The sequence below is a fragment of the Argiope bruennichi genome, chromosome 6 (genome assembly GCF_947563725.1).
Source record: "Argiope bruennichi chromosome 6, qqArgBrue1.1, whole genome shotgun sequence".
Taxonomy (NCBI): Eukaryota; Metazoa; Arthropoda; class Arachnida; order Araneae; family Araneidae; genus Argiope; species Argiope bruennichi.
Window position 1 is genome coordinate 9,135,192 of NC_079156.1, and position 21,974 is coordinate 9,157,165.

Here is a 21,974-nt window from a genome sequence, read left to right on the forward strand (position 1 = left end):
TTTTAGAACAATCACCAGTTTCATAATTTTAGAATAATTAGCCTTGTAGAAATTCCGGGCACTGATTGGTGTATCTTCTTTGAGCCAGGCAATGGAGGGATCTAAAATCTCTTGTTTTTATAAAATAATATTCATATGTTTATAACTCAGTTTTAGTCGCAATAGAGTGGACCTTTCTTTTTACTGAATGCCATGCTTAATTTGTAAACGCTATCGTTTACACACATCTTTTTATAAACACCGTCTTTTCAGATATAGTTTCTTTCTTTATTACACAAACGACACAAACTGATAAAACTTTCAGTTTGAAATCGAATCTCTTTTAAAATTGACAGTTTGTCACGAAGGCTTGTCACTAGGGACTCATTTGAAGCTTCGTACAGGATGGGATTCCAAAACGAGTTAATAAAATCTGATAAGTGTGCGTGGACGAGAAATAATTAGTGAATACTAAATAAAGGGGGACCGGAACCGTTCAATGACAATTAGTAGAAATTTCAGATTATGGCTTGTCTCATCATCTTACTAATTGACAGTTTGAGTTATACAACACATACTTATGCAAGCATGTTTAGTCGCTTCCTTGGAAATGCAAATTCGCTCGAGAAGTATAAGCATTTTGTATTATTATTATAAGCTTTTGAATTTTCTATTATAGCAAGGTTCTGAAGCACCCCATTTAAATTAGAGAAGAGTGCCACTTAAAATATTTAATTACGCTTAAAACTAATTAAATTACCCAAAAAACTAAAACAATTTTGTATCAACTATCTATTATCGTATTTAATATTGTACATTTATTTAAAATAGATGCCAGTCGCATTATAAACTGTTGCTTATTTATTTAATAAGAGATAGATTTTAAATTACAAATGAACATAATGTATTCCCAGCTTCTTTCTTTAAAGTAAATCCTTAAATAACATTTTTTTTTACTTCGAGAGAGGTTTCCTAATAATAAAAAGGTATCTGTGCTTTGAATGAAACATGTAGTTTGAACTTGTGAGGAAATAACATAATCCATGATATAGTCGTGAAGGATATATTGTCTGCAGGTGTTTTTGTTTACCAATCCAGGACCGAATATTTGATACTCTTTAGGAGTGGAATGTCTTTCTTTAAGGGCAATGTGGGGTTTTTCCAAAAGTGAAACACAAACTTCTTGAAGAGAGATGGTTAGTTTGCGTTGAGAAGGAGAGAGAACAGAAGGTCGACAGGATGGCTCTTTCTCTTTTCCCGGCGCAGTCTTTAATTTTTAATTGAATTATATAAGCGCTAATTTTCAAACGTGGGTTTTTTTTCTTTGTTCTTTAAAATTAATCTCCAGATATCAAGATAGATACCCCCGTTTTGGGAACTTTAAAAAATTACATATAAATAAATCTATTTGCTCTTGATTTCAACCTGTTTACTTGAGTAGATTAAAATTTAGTCGTAGTACGTTACAGCCATTTTTAATTATTGGCAGTGGAAAGGATATCAGAAATTGCTGCAGATTGTTTTCGGGAAGTATTAATTAGGCAAATAAAGAAAGGGATAAGGAACTTGTATTGGATAAATGTTTTAAAACTTCTTGAATGATTGTCTCTGTTTTTAGACAGCAAATGTGAATTTATTTTTCAGTAATTTTCGTAAGTTACGAAACGTTAAAATATTAGAATAGACATCAAAACGGTGCAAACATGTGAAACTTACACTGATGAACTATTAGAAATTATTTCATGTACTGTGTTCAAAACACTTAAACTATACAGAAGGAAAAATTGCTTCAAAAATTCAGCATTCCCAGTTCCATGCGGTTTTCCAGGGTCCACATGTCTTGCATTTACTGATTAGTGTTTAGTGACGGCATGTGTTCGTGCTTTAATTTAAATGCTTTTTAGGATAGATATTTCATCAGATTTTACTTTGTATGTTGCTGTTCCTGTTTTTGCCTCAGTGGTTCCTGCAATGTATGCTTCAATGCTATCTGATTTGGCTGCACGAGTAAATGCCAGGTTTGAAGTTTCTTAAAGTTGTGTTTGTAGTGTATATGCTCAGATTAATTGTTATTCACTCTATTCATTAACTTCAAGGAAATTCTTTTGAGTCACTAACAATTTTACATTGTTATTAAATTTCCATAATAAAATTGCGTATTGTTATAAAGAGACATTTGCATGAATGATTTATTTTTTAAAAAATTCTTATTGTGTAGATTGAAATTCTGTCCAATGAAATCAATGTTAATATTGCACTATTATTTCTAGAGAAATTTAAGCTTTATTAAAAATGAAAAAAAAATACTTCATTAAAAATGAAGATAAGTGTGAATTCAAAATTTTACTCCACAAAAAGCTTCATTAAAGAAGGAAGGAAGCTGCGCTGATCCACGCTTTAGTTCTTCAAGAATGTGGTTTTATTTACTGACCCAGATGCGACTCTCCTTGGGATGTGTCTTTTATCTCAAGAGATGTAAGTAAGGTGTCTGCGTTCAAAGCGATCTGAACAGGAGTCCGAGAGAACTGGTCTTTTCTTACTTCCCCTTCACTACTCCGGGATTTTTAATTGAACTGGATAAACGAAACCATTTATTTAACTTATTTTCAAATGCGTATATGTGTGTGCGTTTTTTGTCAATTACAATTATGTTTAAATACATGAACCCAGTAGAGGGAACTGAAAAAAAAATACCTATAAATAAATCAATTTTTCATTTACTCCAGATGTGTGATATATACTCTAGATATTTATTCTAGATATGTACTTCTATAGGCCAAATTAGCTTTCATCATGCTACTTTACTCTGGGGTTTAGTAATGTGTTAGTAAAAATCATATATAGAAACATTTTGTTCAGAATTCTATTTAATAAAACGCATTATGAGATTGAAGACAATATCAATAGTTTCATAAAATATCTGCTAAAAATGATTTAGAAATAAAATAAAAATGTAAAATGGATGAGGATGCAATCTTTTAAACATCTCAGAAGTGAATTAACATGACACTTATAGATATTTTCCAAAATAAAATACATTGGATTCTCGTATAACGCTTAACCATACAGTATGAGTTCTTATAAAGAGATTGAAAAAATTATAGCATATCCTAATATAGCATTTCTATATTAGGAATGAGATAACTTTAAGAATTTCCAGATTTTTTAAACATGTTGTTTAGAATAAAAGTTGTTCAACATATGTTATTTATATGTATATAGTTAAAATGACCGAATTAAAATACTTTATCTTACTTGCAATATCTGTAGTTACAATTTAGAGTCATGTTTGAGATTACATATATTCGTGTGATAATACGTGTCCCCTGTTATGTAATTTCTCGCCACATACAATATATTTTCAGCTGCATACATGAATCCACTATAAGCTTAAATTACAAATGAGTATTACTTATTTATTGGCTTTATTTTTGAAACAAAGTATTTCTACAGTCAAATAACCTATGAAACCTAGAGTACCCACTACTATCAGCACATATATCTTGACATAAGTACAGAAATAGTTGCTGTATGCAAACGACAGGCAAAAGCCGAGAGCGTACCATACGTGAAAGGTTGCAAAAGCGGCTTCTTCGTCGGCCTTGAAGAGAATGCCATAAAAAGCTGAAAAAAAAAAGAAAGACAAACCGAACTTAGTCTCAAGCTTCCGTTATTATGAATAAAATCAACATTTTGTAACGTGTGCACTCAGATGCCCCCTCTTAGACTAAATTCTCGTCGATGCTCTACTTTGAAATTTTTGCATTTGGATGTAAAAAATCTGCCAGAATATTCTCGGTTTGGTCACATTTTAACACATTATATGTATAACAAAACTACGCATATTGTTTTTTTCCACGAGTTGAATCCAAATTTTGACACAGAGTTGCAAAAAATGGATTTTTCAGAGTTCTGAAACGTGAAAGTGAAAGACAAAAGATTTATTTAAAAAATAATAAGATCTTCTCTAAATATATATATTTTTTAACATCTCGAAGTAATAAAAGAGTAGTGAGTTTAATGAACAATTATATATCTAATAACTCTTTCTATCTAATAATTTTCCCCTTTCTCCAATTTGGATCAAAATGTGACATATATCAGCAAATTTAATTTTAAAACTGCATAATTCTTTTTATTTTCTAGCTAATATAGTTTTTGAATTATTTATCACATCAAACTGTACTTTGGCATAGAAAAATGTATAAAAGCAATTATATTCACTTAAATTGTTGAGTAGGTTATTGGAAATATTCCTCTAAGTTTGCGTAAGAATTTGTTACCAGATAAGGACGTTAGAAAGAGAGGAAGTTGAAACTTCAGTTTTTCGCGCTTTAATAAAAAGTTACTAATCTGAAAGGAAAACTTTCAATTTACACCTTTTAAATGTTAAAAAAAAAAAAAAAAACCTGAACAATGAGCTGTCGAAAATTATGATAATAAGTTTTGTCAGGAGAATATTTATAAAAACGGCAAATTTAATAAAAATACCTTTAACTAAAAAGAAATGTTCGCTAAGTACGGGCTACATAAAAGAGACTATGCAGAAAAATTTTTTTAGATCGATATCTTCATTAGTTTTTGAAAAATTCGACATTATAGAAGAAGACAGGATCCTCGAAAAATACCTGCAATTATCTTTCTGCCAATCAAAAATCACTAAAAAATATCTTTTTCTAAAAGTGTTATTCTTAAAGGTCATTCCGAATTTCTGCCTAATGAAACTACTGTAAAATTAATTGTTTTTAGTTCTTTTTAATACTTTAAGACATTTCAGCTTAAACTTTTCTATTCAAATGAGCAATTTCTAATTTACCATCACAACCACACTGAAAAATGAGTTTCTCACATTCCACTCTTCTTCCATTCCCATATCTATTAACATATTCTTACACAAAATGAAAAAACTTAGATGCCTGTGACGAATACCCAACTAAAAATAAAATATAATTAAAGTGCTGTTATGTATTTTTTTCGCAGAGTTTAACACTTTTCATGATAATCCGGCTGAACTATACATCATTTAGTTTAGTTTTTGGACCCGAAATATAAATTAGCAAACCGGCAGGCAGCCAACCTTTTAATGTATTTATACCATATTTTGGCACAAATCTAAAATGTGTGCTTTAAAATCGTGCGCCATTCATTTCGGTTCATGCTTGGTTTGGGGAAGGTAGATTTGCTTTTGATTTTACATGCATAAAGAGAGACGCATAATCAATTTTTCAAAATTGTTCTAAGTCTGTAATTTTTATTTGAAAACTGCATACCAAATTTCAGTTATTTAACTCTTTCTATTTTTGAATTATCGTGTTCATGGATACATTGATATAATTCATTTTTGTATTGGAGAAATGTAAAGCATGAAGATTCATCAAAATTTCGGGACAAATAATTGATAGTCATTTTTTTCATACTTCTTATACGGGAAAGTAGAAATTATAATACCGATAAACAAGAAGTAGATAGAAATATGGAAATACTTAAAAGCACGTTTCCTTTCTTAATATCGTGTAAGAAAATCACTGACATTCAAAACAGTTTGCCATTTTCTCAGAATGGATTAATACAGATCCTGTCAGCTAGCAAAGGGAATCTTGTACCATTCTTCCTACAAAATGGTAGAAAGTTCAGATCATACACTTTCCTCTCCATTGCACCTTGAATTTTTTGATGATTGATATCTTTTCATTTTTGAAATTAAAAGGTTTTTAGGTTTTCATATCATCTACAAATTGCACCAAACGCGAATCTTTCATTGAAAAATAAAGAAAAGGAAATTAGAAAAGAAAAAATAATAATAAGAGTTGCTATAAAAATGATGATCACACATATTTTCTCTAAATTATGTGGAATAAAAATGAAATTCGTTCAGAAAATAATGAAACAGCTGGTACAATCAATCCAAACGAACCAGCCTTAAGACATTCATTTACTGTGATGTCTCGGATGTGGAATGTTTGTCTGTAATTTACCCATATTGTAGTCTTTCTACATTTTATCGTCAACTGATCTTTGTTCGGAGTTTCGAGTCCGTACCGAAATAACTCCCATGTTGCTTCAAAACGGGATGCAAATACAGCTAAACTAAAATGCTGCACTTAATTTCTTTTTCCGAGAACAGTACGGTTATTAATTACATAACTTTTACTTACCATGTAAATATATTCCCCTTGAAGACAATTTCATAATCAAACACAGACAATAGTAATTTATCATTTTGCCTGTAACTTACAGCTGATATTCTGGTCGACTTCATTGCTATGAATTGCAAGCTTACATCTAGAAAGTAGGATTTCCAAATTTTTAGTAATTGTTTAAGATGCATCTTGTAATTTGAATATTTTTCATTTTTGTGCCGATATAAAATATCAGCTGCCTATAAAGATTAAGGAAGAAACGTTAGCTCATGTTTTCAAGTTAAAGCTTATCTTAAATTGTTAAATCACTTCCTACAAAACATCAAGGAATGATAATATGTTATTTTCGTCATCATTATCTACGAACTCGTAGGTTTTACTTCTCTAAATGATAACATCAAGAAATTTTAAAATATTATCAGTGAAATTTACAGAACTTGAAGCTTTGTTTATCTTGGAAATGGTTGTCTGGTGAATCTTTCAAAGGAAAATGTTTTGTATTTTTAGCGAGACATTATGACTTTAATACACAGAATTCATATCAGAAAGAACAAGCATTTTTTCTCCCATTGTTTCTAACATGCCATGCGGGGATGATTTTGGTTTGCTTTCCTCACTTTAGGACGGTAAATGAAAAATGTTGAAATGATATTAGAGGAGAAATGGGGCCATGAGAAAAGAGAAACGATATTCTAGATATATCTTAAAATTCTTCCATTTTAATCAAATGAAAGGAAATGGAACTTCAAGATAATCATAGTAAACAAGACCAATTAATGATTTTAAAGAAATTTCCTCATAAATGCAAGCAATATCGAAGTCCACAGAACTTTAATTTTTTTTCGTTAAACATTATACATGTAAAAAAGAAATTAAAAGATTGTTAGATTCGTCAAATATGTATTAGTGTTTCTACATAACCAAAGATGTAAAAATATAACTAGTTTAAAGCTTAAATGTCTTGACAATTCTTTGTATAGATTGTTATAAAGTAGCGTGTTAAATATGCAGTCATGAATGAACATTCTCGATGGCATGGAAATTTGCTAAGCAGAGTGCCAAACGAGAACTCATTTCGTCCTTATCAGAAGACTATTGTTCTAAGTGGATATGCCAGACCCAAAATAGTCCTGGTGTAACTTTTAACGAAAACTCCATTTAAATCAATTAATCTGTACAGTATTCATTTAATTTTACTAACAATACAATGTTCAAATTTTATTCATACTGTTATTTCTATCGAAATCATAATAAAATATTTTTTGACTGAATATAATTGTATATCTTTAGCACAGCAAAGAAACTTATAGAAGTTATTATAAAAAATATAACAATATTTTTCTGCATCGAATAAGTTAAACTCAAGAAAAAAATAAACCAAACTTCTGATTTTGGTTTGCTTTGCTGGATATGCATCCCGTTTTGAAGTTATTTGAAGATTATGCATGGACTTCCAATTTGAATATTGATTACAAAACAAGAACCACATATGCCGGGAAATGTACAGAAGAATGAAAACCTCACAAGTAATGCAATGGATGTCACTGTTATTCAAACTCTCACAGAAAGTTAGAATATTTGGTCCAATACTGCATCATATTGACAAGTTTATAAAGGAAACCGTAACAAATCAACCCTGGCGTCATGAGACACAACCCCCCGGTTTATCCCGATGTCTATCGGGGGTTGTGCATGTGCCCATCAACGGAATTACAATCATCACAAAACAAGGTGATTTGGGGAAAAAAACAATCAAGTTTTTGAAACGATGCATCCACAAAAATATAACACATATCAATATTAATTGGATTAAAATGAAATAAATACCGGACTTTTGTTCCCAGATTTTCAGCTTCCCATGTGAGCAATTATATATACAGGGGAGGGCGCTCTTTACATTAGAGAGGAAATTCCTTGCATCTTCTTTAGACCATTTTTGCTGGCAAAACACCATATACATGGCAGTGACGTTGAATAATCTCCAGAACATTCTTACCAATGCCATTGAAAGCATTGAAAATGACTTGTTCCGATGAGTTCAACTAATGCACATATAAACCCAAATAGAACAGCCTATTGTACAATATTGTACGATATCGAGTGATATTATACGATATTAATCAATATTTAATAATATTATACGATATTGCAAATATTTATCAATATTATACAATATTCGTTTGGTGCTAGAGACCAGATGGGTCATGGGTGAAAAGAAACCTTGTAGAACATTTGTAAAAATTAGAATGTTTAAGTATCTCCATTGTTTTATGAGGTTATTTAAAAAATTTTAATGTTTTTGAAACGTACTACTTTAAACGCGATGAGCATTTTGTTGTTACCTTGAACATGCATATTAATTCAATTTGTAAATAACTTCCTTTGATTATTTATAAAACATTACCTCTTAACTGCGACCAGATGGCTCCGACGTGCACTCCCCACATGCCCGCTATCACGAAAAACATGACTGGCTCATCTGCGGTGGGCTTCCAGGCCAGCATGAGGGCACAGGCGGCGATATTGGTGAGAGAGGCAGCACTGAAGATAGGTATCCGGCCGAGGCGCTTGACCAGCCAGCCGGACGAGAAAGAGGAGAGACCGCACAGAGAACCGTAACTGGCTGCCACCAAGCCCACGTGATACGTACCCCAAGCACAGCCGACGAATGACTGAAGGGAAGAAAACTCTTTAGCTCTAGACGTATTGGATTATATATATATATATATATATATATATATATATATATATATATATATATATATTCATTATTTTGAACGTTTGATAAAGAATGGTCATATATAGGTACTGCGAATTACAGTAATTCCACATAAATGTTATCAATAATGTACTTAATTTTGCACATGATTTTTTAGTATATCAAAAATCTATCATAGCATTTCTTATTGAGCTTCAGTGCTTTCACCCAGTGCGTATATCTATCATTTTCCGTAGAAGAAGAAAATCTTTTGAACAGCGGCATTTTTTATTAGTCTAATTCCAATAGCCTTCTGCTGTGCTTGAAAAGTAAAGGGGAGTCACTACAGCAGAAAATTGCAGTTATAATTGTAAATATGTTGAAAACGAGACACAATATTTAAGAACAAATTTTTTAAGTCTTAATTTTTGAGAACATTTTTTTTTAAATTTAGAATTTGGAAATAAGGAAGAAAATCAAGGTAAAATAATAATAAATAAAAATAAATTGTACTGTAATAACTTTTCTTGCTAATAAATACGAAATTAATATCCCTACATATGTATTAATTTTGTCCTACAGTTTTACGTTTCTTCAGTAAATCATTTTAAATGAAAGTAAAGGCTGCAGATAAAATATTTTAGAACATTGGTATTAAAGGTAAAATAAAGATCTAATTTAATTTAATTAAAAATGAGAATAAATGTAAATAAAAATTTCTTTAATAAAAATTTACCTACGTAAAATAAAAATTCAGTTTATTATTTTTATTAACTGATTACTAAATTATGCATTACTGCGCAATGTAGTATTACAAATTAAAACACTGGAACTGTTACAATGCATGAATTAATCCTGTCGTTAAATAAGACTTCAAAAAGTACTACTTTAAAAAAGCAGAGCAAGATTCAATTCATGCGCATTGTACTACTTGTACAATGCGCATGAATTGTACTTGCAGCACAAATGTGTGTAAATACTTCAGAAGACTGTTCTTTAATTTTATCGCAATCTAAACCGTTTACTTTCGAGAATAATTAAAGGACAATTCCCCTCTTCCCATTTCTTGTCACGTGGACATCAGTAAAGTCAAATTATATGCACTGATTACTCGCCAATTACAAGAGGAATGGGATAGATATGAAAAATTGCATGCTACAAGAGAATTTTTGAACTGACATTGCAATAACAACGGTTCTTGCTTTCTCGAAAAACTGACACTCATTAACATCACTATATTTTAAAAAGCTATGCCATATTGTGTGAAATCTGAAGCATGTCTTTTAGTGAAAATAATCATTTCGGATTTTAAAAAGAAGCATTTTTAAAAATGTTTCATTGGCTCCTTTTTTCCAATTTGTTCGACTGCTTTTCTGGAATGCATATTTTACCAAAAAACTTATTATTGTATAATCAATTAAAGAACTATTTTTAATTTTCTGTCAAAGTGATTTGCTTAATTATTATTATATTAGTGTTTCGAATATTAATGTTTATTTAGTATATATATTATTTTATATACAATTTTTTCTCACCAGTAATTTTAGGGAAAAAATTGCAATGTTCGTCAGAGTTAAACGCTCGAAGAAAAAGGTAGAAAATACCATTCTACTTACATAAATATAAATTATGATGAACATTTTTGCTGTAGTAAAGTGAGGGACTGTCCCAAATTTGGATTATTCGTCCTTTCTTTTTCTTACGTAAGGAAATTAGAAAATGAGCAGTGATTAACGAGATTCAATATTATAAAAATTAAGTTTTGAAGATTTTTTCTAACTTTAATTAAAGGATTTGAGGTCAAAGGTTCAAGGTTTGATCAGCAATTAGCAAAATCTGATAGGAATAAAAAAGTCCCGTTGAGTGGAGTGGAAGTTTGGAGATTGGAGGGCTGGGATTATACCGAATCTTACGAAGGTACAGAATTACGACGTACATCCCTATATAACGTAATATAGTTTTTAAAACAAATATTTAATATAATTAAACTAGTCATGTTTTAATATTGAAAAAGAAAAAGAATCAATCAATCAGTAGAAGAATCAATATGAAGTGCTAGTCATATGATTAATTCAACCAATACGAAATCTTATGATTAATTCCTTTCATCATTTCTGCCCCTTTTTATTTATAAAATTTTAACAGTTCAGTTTATTCATTGCTTCTGACAGCGAATTTTTTCCCTCTCTATCTATATATTCTCTGTCCACCGCTAGTTAAAATTCCGGAATACAAACAGTGGTTTCGAGATGGAGGATAGAGATGGATATAAAAAAGAAATCTAGAAAGGGGACTACAGACACGCTGAGTTAATGTTTTTTGTCGCTTTTTGAAGCCAAATATAGTAAGGGACAAAAGGATACTGCCATGTTCCTGATATCATTTATACTTAATGAACCACGGATGACAATTGGATATGGAATAATCATGGGCATGCATCTAATGCCATTTACCGTCGCTACTCTATTGATTGAGCATTCAGGTTTCTAGGAAATTCAGAAAATTGGTTCATTTTCTTACCTTCGTAAAGTCTCCTGTGTAGAATCCCTGCACCATGCCTATGTAAAACGACGCAGGTATGAGTAGTACAAGCTCCTTCTTCTTTGCCAGCTTATAGGTGGCCATCAGCAGATCTGTGGAGAAGGTGACCTCCTCCTTCTCGTTTTCCAAAGGATCGAGAAAGAAAACCACTATAAGGAGAGCGATAACGCCGATGCATACGCACGTGGCCGTCAGGATGTAACGCATCCGCTCACTTGGAAGCTCTACATTTTGCTCAAAGCAGGCAGATGCGACATTGCAGAAACTGGCACCACACACGCAGGTTGAATTGTTCGTGGCATTTACTTCTACGTCGGTCTGAAGAATGAAATAGGTCAATAGATTACCCCAAAGATGGCAAGTAAGGTATGCTACCCCATGAAAACCGAAAAATCGTGCAGTCGTGGACTCGATCATTTTGAGCCTCTTCCTGCCTTCCTCACTTCTCGCCATCACTTCTGCAGCTTTGCTATTCATCTGCACACTTCGGTTTACCTTGCCATTTTCAACTATATTGGAGTACTCAGCATTTTTGAAAGGCACAGAATAAAACTTGTCATTTATGCTGGTATTGTATTTATTCTTAACATACTGCTGAGAATTGGCATCGGGGGAGTTTTCAATATCTGATTTAGATACAATGGTAGCGATGCTATTGCTCTTCAACTTAAGGTTCCTGTAATATTGTAGCGTTACACTCTTTTCGTCACTTTTAAAATAATTTTTATACATTGGAAGATCAAATGATGCACTACGATTGTTTTTTACCTCCATTTCATATCTACAAGGCGTGATATTGTTGGAAATACTACTAATGCTTTCATGAGGTATATTTCTTCCGCTGCTGCTGGTCGAGATATCAACGTACATAACAGAAACGTTATTCAGATAAGAGGCTTGTGCTCCCCAAATAAGAGCAGCTCCTAAACCTATTAAAATTGACACAGGAATAACTAAAACCCAATGCGAATAAAAATTTGAAGCTATGTAAGGAATGTAAGTGAGCATCGAAAAGGCATAGGTGGTTTTTGTTCCAAATTTCTTGATTACGTACTTTGGAAAAAATATCGCAGAAACGCTGAAGAAAAAGTACATGATAGCCTGTGACCAGACGCCTATGCCCTGCTCTTTGTTCATCGTGCTCTGCAGCATTGTCAATCCATCGTAAGCAGTGAAAAGAAGAAGAACGCCGGCACAAACAACGGCCACATTCTTCAGAATTTGGAATTGAGTGAAAATTTTGGGTTGGCAGCACTGCACTCCTGCTTCGCACTCTGGAGATTGGGTTTTCACCTGCATGTTGAAACCTATGAAACAAATACAAGATATGAAAGTTTCAAAAACACAATAAAGGCATTCAAGTCATTTAGACTTTTAGGACTGTATCCTCTACATAGCCTTTCATTGGAAGTTGAGTAGCTGCGTGAGATTGTTTTATTAATAAGAGGTTGTTTTATAGTAGAACATCATAGAGTGTAAAAATATTTGCTCAACGACTGAAGATGAGAAGTTAGTGGAAATCGGAATGTCTGTAGAGCAGACGAGTTGTTTCTCCTTATTAAGAACGGAAAAATGAAGAATTGGAAGCCCCCCTTTCAGAAAAGCAAAAATAAATTATTCACCTGGAAGAAGAAAAAGGTTTCTTCTCCTTTGCACAATTCTTCTTCAAAGCATTTATACCATAAATTATTTACTGCATTGATTGATACATTACAATGAATTTAACACATTGTGTACGGCTTTTTGCTCGCTCAACACTCTCCCAGAGTCCGCACATTTTTGAACACTCTAGAAGCGTGTTTAGCAAGCAATAGAATGCATATATGCACATTTTTAATTTTCATAAAGTATTTTTAAATATTGCTATATATTTTATGCATGTATTTATTATGTAAGATTTTTTTACATTTTAACAATTATATTATTAAACAGATTTGAATAATGCTTTAGAGTGTGATATTTGGTTATGCATATACCCTTATGTGATTGTTTCGGCACGATTTGCAGCAGAATCTTGTTTTAAGACAATACGACCGCTCACGAATTTTCTCGTGTTTGACGTCCCATTTGTTACCGATCGCTCACGAGTTTTCTCAAGTTGCTTGTCCCGTCTGTTATTGCTTAATAAATAACAAAATTATAATGATATTAGAACGTACAAATTTGCCCAAAAACGAGCTGTCTGAGGCGTGTGCCTTACATATTTCTTTGCGGTATTTAATGTATTAAAGCGTCTGGTTGGTTATGCATCGATTTAGCCGAAAAAACATGAAAACGAGGTATCCGACCACAATGTTCGACCTGCTAAAAACGAGAAATCTTATGACCCGTACGCAATGTGTTAAGAATGAAATAGACTCATTAAATAATTAATCAATACTTCTTTAGATCGGACAATTTATTAAATTGTTTTTGAATAATTGGAATTTCTTCTTGAAACCACTTGGAAATTTTTCGAGATTTTCTAGCAATCTTCACACAAGAGGAATTCAGATTCCTGAAACTCAATCGATAAAGTTCTGCCAAATCTCTTAGATCATCGCACAAAGAGTCTCGGGTGTTTCTCACTTCATTTACATAATTTAAGTTGTACACTATTGCAATTGTTTATTACAGAATACATTTAAAATATAAACGCATTTTCCCTTAAAAAGTGTGAAAGAATGCTTAAAATCTATACGACTGATAGCCTTTTTTGAAACTCTCATTTTATGAGAGGTTCTAAAGGCCTCCACTTTCCGACATGGAAAAAATTTGCAAGAAATACATGGGATTGTTTTGAAACACTATCGAAACATAAAATATGTACTTAATTTTAATTATTTAGCTATGTAAATTACGAATTAAAATGTAGTAGATACGAAAAAGAATGGCATTGCCTGAGAAGATGTGCCTTAGAAAGTGTTTAAAATATGAAAATAGAAGTACTACCTGATTTAGCCTCATACAGCTGAAATATTCAGCAAGGGGCTCTTGGGTGTCCCAGGAATATTTGTTAAATAAATGGTGTTTCCGTTGCGAACTGAATAACAGTTCCGTTACGAACTGAATAATGATAACAGTTCAGTTCTTTTATTTTAATGAACTTGTTTTGATTTGAATGAGACGAGGGGTTGAAGGTTAAAAAACATTGTAACTGCACAGGAACGCTTCCGCTTTTAATGGCACGATGATAAATCAAAATTTTTATTTTGGCAGATAAGTCTGTTGGAGGGCCGAACTATAAAAAGCTATAATAATGATATCGTCTCATGCGCCTCATCTGAGAAAAACAAAGCTCTGAATGATGAATAGCAAGATTATTGAGGGACGACAAAAATATTTTTTTATGGCGTGAAATAGATTTCAGAATTTCTGGTCGACTTATATTTGAAACTAATTCTGGAGCTAGAAAATTTGTACATTTGTGTATTCATGATACCAATGAGCTATTTTAATTTATTCAGCCAATGAATCAATCTAATTGATTAAATCGGAAAAAGAATGCAGCATTTCTTATTAATGAACGTTTAAGAGAGTCCAGATAATAAAAGATCATAAATTTTAAACGAGAAGTCTACTGTTTCATTTATTAACATTAGTTGCAGTAGCAAAAGTGTATTTTTAAAAACTGTTTAATGAATAGATTAAAATGAGATTATATACCAGCTATTTTATTTTCAGCCATGTAGGAAGATTTCAGATGGCACAAACTTTTCCTTTTCCTGAAGGGTGGGGATGTGAGACAATGGTGAATTGGAGGTATGTCCGTTTCTGTCTGCCATCGTGCAGCTGTAAACTCATTTAATTGGTGATTTATGATATTTGATAGCATTGATTGATTTAAAATACTGTAAGGAGTTCCTTAATCGTTATCCTTTAAATCTGGGAACGGTCATAAATTTAAAATTAAATTAATTAAAAAGAATTTTTTTAGCCACAAATCCGTTCCTTAAAACAATTTTCTGAAATAAGAAGAGATTTTTTTTTGAAAGGAAGCACGATTTAGCTTTGCTCAATCATTCAAATCAACTCAATCATTTAAACTGTTTGAGGAACATCTAATTTTAGACTTATCCAAATTAAAGAAAATCTCTCTGCTGTAAAGATAAAGGCGAGGGTAACGTTCTTAGGATAAGATTACACATTGAACCAATAAATTTTTATTTTCTGCTATGGACTTTGATGGATCTCTGTGTTTTCATACAAAACCCTTTTTAGGATCATCTATGTCTGTTTACGTCAAACGACTACTATAAAAAGAATATAGTTAAAAAATTGAAATTTAAAACGTTATCTTTGTCCCTAAATGGATGAGTTTTTAAAAAAAATTTGGATAAAATTCAGGGAAAAAATTCAAATGTTTGTTTGTTTTTCTCCACGTGTGTGAGAGCAAAGATCTAGAAAGATCAAATTTAATCTATGGTTTTATGATCAGGATCGTAGGTCTGAATCAAATCTACTATCTAGATCTGAAGTCTGGAGTCATGTGCTTTCGACCGAAAGTTGATATTTTTGTACAATTAGCTGTTATAAGGAATAATTCGACGGTATGTGAGACGGGATCGACTTTCGGAACATAATATTTTAGAAAAACTGATACGTCTCCCACAGTATCAACCAAAAATATCAATTTACTAATTTTCTCGGCCAACATGATTCGATTTACCTGGCGATTGTGACCAAGGTTGATGGACAGTCGCTCATTGAGTTTTCCTTAAAATTGAAAAAGCAAGCTAAATTGCATTTTTTTTTTTTTTTTTTGCATTCTTGCCAAAATTAGTATGATAAAAGCTGATGTCATTTGAAAGTTCTTTATATCTCCGGAACAGGTCTTGAGAGCGGCCGTGTCCGTAGTCAAATCGCTTATTTCTATATTCTTATTTCTCTTGGTGAACGTGTCTGGCGTATTGTTGAAGTAAGCTCGCCAACAAATGTAGTTACCTGAGCGACTTGCTGTTCAAGTTCAGTAACTTGCGTATCGGAAGTTGAAGGTGTGTCTTGAACTGTATTAATGTTTGATTGGTTTGTCAAATCACTAATTTTATCTGCGAGGAATGCGGAACCACCCAAATCGTCTTCCAAAGTAGTTAAGATCGTTTGGGTGCCATTTGGAAGTCTAGTCAAAGAGATTTTAATAGTGATAGATCTGGTGATACTGGTTCCCCAACAGTATCACCAGACAAGGTCTTCATGCGTGTTAACAACTGAGATGGCCTCTGGTCGCCAAGCTCGAATCCTCGTAAGAGTATAGGATATGTCTTGTGCTATTTTTGAAGCCTTGATCTCAGAAACTAATTCAATCAACGTTTTTTTTAAATAGTATATTTATCATTATAGGGCAGTTTCAAGATTATGTCACTTCCACATAGCAGAATCAACTGCAGAAATAACATAATAAAATTTGGTATTATCAACAATAATTTCGGCCAAGATAAATTGTACCTCAAGCTGTACAATCCATAATGCAAGTTTTCCAAAAGGTGGTAATTTGATGCCAACGCAAAAAATTGTGGCGTCATTAATGGCGCCACAATAATTATGATTATCTTCAAGCATGCTTGAACTAAGCGACATCAAATTCACTGTAACTCATAAACTATTGGCTAAATTTCTTAAATTTTTAGAATTTAAAAAAATCAAACTTCTTGCCAAATGCCGTGCAATGCTTATTCCAGTGTTAGTTAATATCCATTGTTATGTTTTCCGTGTAATGTCACTGTCAGGCAAATTGATACCTTTAAACGACATTTCAAAATGTGCACGTTTTATAAAAGAAGAGCTCTGATTATCTTTCATCGACATTACTGCAAAAAGTAACTGAAAGAAAAGAAGAAAGACTTTAATTCTTTTCAGTTTGTTAAATATTTACTGTACTGATTTCACATCTCAAATAAATAAATAAATATTGAGACAGCATCAAATTGAGATATTAACTCTTTGGCATTCTACTAAGGAGTCATAGGACGCTTACGATATCAATAGATTTCCCGTAATTTTTTATAACATTCATTTATTAAAACTGAATAATTCATAAACTTATTATAATGCTTATGAATTATTCCGTTTTAATTTATGAGGATTCGTTATGAAAGGTTGACCAGTTTGAAAATTGTTATCGAGTTAATATACTTCATAATTTTGTCACTGTTTGGTGGTATCAGAAATTCTCTTCAGAACATGCTTGCTGTTTTACTTTGTGATAAAAAATATTCGAAATGATTCATTTTAAGAGAACGATGAAAAATGCATGTTGTAAAAGTGTTCATGCTGAAATGCGTCGCATAAATTTAATTTTTAAATTTTTGCTAAGGATAAGAAATATAACTTTATAATTCTGCAATTATATTGTTATGAATTCGGGCTTCTTTTGATTTGTTAGTTGTTGAAGTAACAGTCCTTTAAAAGTATAAAATATTTATTCCAAAGAATTCCAGCAAATTCAGGACTTTACACGAACCAAATATTACACAGAAATGAATACACAGACGAACACACGCAATACAGTATACTATAACAAGAAGTAGCCCATGAGTATAATCGGTAGTAATAACAACCACGGCACACAAAGCTGCCAGACAGAATTCAGCAAGAGGAAAGAATCTACGTAGCTATATTCTACGGTCTTTCCAAATGCCTGCAATTCTCCACTGTTTCTTCACTTTAGCTGTATCCAACTGCTGACTTACTGCTACACGACTGGCTACTCCCCACACGACTCGATGCATCCTTTACAATAAATATCGGACTCTGCACACAACTCAATTCAGCAAATGCTTGAGCCACACACAGCGCTTGCACTTCGATGTACTGATCCAACTATTCCGCCATGGACTCGATATACAGCTCTAAACATTTTTTTGACTCTATACACCACTGTGTTCAGTTTAGATTGCCACCCTTTTATAGTACCCGGAGCCGGGGGAGAAGGTTATGGAAAAATCAGGCATATCTCGGTTACAATTGGCTGTATCGTCAAAATTCAGGAAAATTCCAATATTATATATTTTATCGCCAAAGTCGCCAAGACGCCAAATGGTTGCCAAGTTTGTCGCCAATCCCTGAGATCATTGATTCAGCATCCGATCAGCATCCAACAGAGCTGATCATTAAACGGTTTTTCTAGTGATTGAACTAACTCTGCTGGGAAGCAAGCAACATTACAGATTTGTAACAATATGCTAGATGGCATGCGAATTTACTTTTGTAAAATGATAATAACAATATGGTAAATGATAGATCCTCGTTATCGTATCCTGGAATGCTATAACAATTTAAACTCAAGTTTCATACTCTTTTTTAAAACAACACAATAAAAAGTTGACGTCTTTAAACGTCAGGATGATTTCCGAAACTTTCTGAATAACGAAATCTCCATCAAACATTTTAATATTTGATGTTGAAAATATTTTCTCTCCTCTGTGCTATTGTACTGATATGTCGAACTTTCTGTGAGTTGTGATCCAATATAAACGATTTGTGCCACATCTTCGCCAGTGTTTGTGATAAAAATATGTATACAAGGCACAGAAGTAACATAGTATTTTGTCTTTTAAATGTTGCTTCTATAAGCCATTTTTGTAAATGCCTTCCGGATGCTAAAAATGATTTTTTTCCAAGCAGAAATCTTATACAAATAATAATGTTTTTTAAAATTATAGTTCACATGTGTTGTTCTTAGTAGAAAAAAATAATAAAGAATAAGAAAACAAGAGAAGAAAAGTCTTTTTATTTTTATACCATTACTAGCGAAAAAAAACCCCCGATCAAGGCTCATTTTCCTAAAAAATTTGTAAATATTTTGTACTTTTTTTATACCCAATACTCATCCAGTTATAGAGTACATTTCTTACACTTTACTTTTTTAGCACATGTTTAGAATTTTTTTTAATTTTTAGTTTAGTATCTTTTAAAAATATCCTTGTTTGCAGGGCTGGATTAACGAATAGGCAAGTGTAAGAAAGTACTAGAGGTACCGCAGCTAAAGGTCTCGAGTATTTTTGTGGTGATACTATATGATTTAAAAGAAGGACATATTACAATTAAAATCAACCATTGATTTAATTTCAGAATATTATTGTAATAATTCTTTTTGTTTGTATTTGAGTATGCAGAACATGCTAAAATGTTTTGAAATTTTCTGCTGCAAATTTTTGAAAGCAAATCTCTTATTCATTGGATATTGAAAATAACTCATTATTATTTATTTCAATCCATCGCAATATTTATTACAGGAAAGCTGCTTATGTAGAGATTTAAATTAAAATCTGGATAAAGTATCTGGTTTTGGAATAGTCAAGAAGGCTCCTCTACAAAGCTTAATCCGGCTCTGTTCATTTGATATGCTAAAAAATATATAAAAGTATAAAAAAGAATAAAATATTTTATTTTATTTGTTGTAGGCATTTATTGAAATTTATATTCATTATATTTTTCAGCTAACCAGTTAGGAACTGTTCTTGTAATAGAAAAATTTGGATTCGTTTTTTCCCCTTTTTTTAAGGCACTAATTTAGAAAAGCCACTGGTTTCTTTTGCCAGACACTACATCGGCTTCAGTTTTTAGTTTTTCGAGGCTGAGTTTGATGGCATACTTTAACACTCTTTTATCAAAAATTTTCTTGGTAGATAAAGTCACAAGATTTTCAGCTTCGTCTCCGATTCTATGCAATATATCCCATAAAAATATCTCTAATCGCAGCGCAATGTTATCTTTCAAATGTAAATCTGGATGTGTGTCTTTCAGAGTATTCATAAGGAATTCTTGCATTTTTGGTTTTTGTTCATTTCTGGCGTTTTTAACATGACCTTTAGAATTTGCCACACAATATTTACGTGTTTTTATTCGTAACTTACTTTTGTTTTTTATGATTATTAAATCGTTATTTTGCTTGGAATGACTGCATCGTTTCAAATTTAAATCTGCATGCGAAGAACTATTTCTTTCTATTCTGTTTATCAATTCTTCATAGTTTATACTAGATTGAATGCTGTTATTTTCTGTTTCTGAGATAATATTTACTGTTGATGCATTATTTTGCATAAGATTTATGGTATTTTCATCAAACGCCAATTTTCCGACGTCATTTTTTCTTGTATTTCCCGCCGTCATTGGTGATCCAGTTTGGAACCTTTCACTTTCTATTTCTTCCAAAAGAAGCCCAAATGCTTTCGTATCACTTCTCGCTTCATCTAAATTTGTATTATTATCTAATTTGTCATGAAAGCTGTTCGAAAACTGTTGCTGAATTTCGATTTCTTCCTGCTTCTCAAAATGGGTATCAGTTGCATTTTTGATTTCAGGAATTATGAATGAATTAGTATTTCTATAATTATTCATCTCTGCTTCATGTGAAGTGAAACTAAATTCACAGGGATGAGTTAGGCTGCTTTCAATATTTTCTGCTGCAAAGCAGTCATTTTCTTGCAGATCCCTTGAATTAGATAATACATCATTATTTATTGAATCAACTATTAACTCATTCTCATCCATTTCTTCTGACGGAGTGAAATGAAATTCATTGAGAGGTTTTAAGTTTGGCTCGAAATTTTCTATTGTGAAGGATGCCTTAGCTTGCTGATAGTTGAAGTCGAATTTTAAATCGTTAGTTATGGAACCAGCAAGTGATACGTTATCATCATTTTCATCTTTCATTACATTAAGAACATTTTGAGAATCATCACTGTTTGAGTGACGATTTGATGAAGAATAAGGAATACGGATTATTTCCCATTGTTCATCTTCAATGCTACCTTCAGTTGCTGTTGGACTTGCTGTTTTATTGCTTTGATAGTCGGGAAATCGTGAGAGAATATTATTAAGTAAGCTATGTGCTACTTTCAAAAAGTCAGTTTCAGTTTCCTCTTCCATTTTTTCTTCAAATTTTTCAGGAGTTGTTTTCAATCTGTCTCTGTCTGTGAAAAATTCTTTTGTATTCGAATGTTGCGCTTTGTAATCTTCCTCGTCATCTGCTGCGCTTTCAGTCATTTTCCTACATGTTGCACTCACTGATTTCTTAGTTAAAATTGGTTTTACATCGCAATTCATTTTCGCTTTTTTTTCTTTATAATTCTCATCATCATCTTCAGGGTCTTGTGCTCTTTTTATGCTGGGTGCACTCATAGATTTCTTAGGAAATGTTTCTTTGTTCACATTATCCATATTAACGAAGTGGCTATTGCTTTAAAGATGGAAAATTTTCATATTGAAAGTGAATCCCGATAATGGTGTGAAAATAAATAAACTTTCACGTATTCATTTACTAATACGGACTAAAATTCACGCACTTAATTTAATTGATGCCATTTGTTTCTAAAGTAAAACATTTTTTTTGGAGTCTGAGCATTTATTTTGAGATTTATGCTCGTCATTCGGTCACTTTATCACAAGTTGCTTGCCAACATTTTGCCAAGTAGAAAATAATTTAGAGTAGAAATGAAATGTTGCCTCTCACATTTGTGGATGATTCCGTAGGAGATGAAATTACGTTATTCAAAAACTAGTTTTCAACGGAAATCAAAAGTGTTCAAAAACAGCTAAGTTTAGTTAGATTGGTGGCAACAGTGATTTGTATATATTTGTGAAAAGACTTCTTGTTTTGGTTTTTCTCTCGAAATTCGTAATAAGAAAAGAGGAGT

The 21,974-nt window shown here is 32.1% G+C and overlaps 1 protein-coding gene across 1 annotated transcript; it reads right to left on the bottom strand.

Annotated features, from left to right (window-relative positions):
- Positions 1–3,391: 3,391 nt before the first annotated feature.
- LOC129971274 (uncharacterized) lies at positions 3,392–21,498 on the bottom strand. Its single transcript, XM_056084891.1, has 4 exons — positions 20,193–21,498; positions 11,338–12,665; positions 8,524–8,791; positions 3,392–3,603 (listed from the first exon to the last, which is right to left on the bottom strand). The coding sequence occupies exons 1-4, from the start codon at positions 21,496–21,498 to the stop codon at positions 3,392–3,394; spliced, it is 3,114 nt and encodes a 1,037-aa protein (XP_055940866.1).
- Between the last annotated feature and the right edge of the window lie 476 nt (positions 21,499–21,974).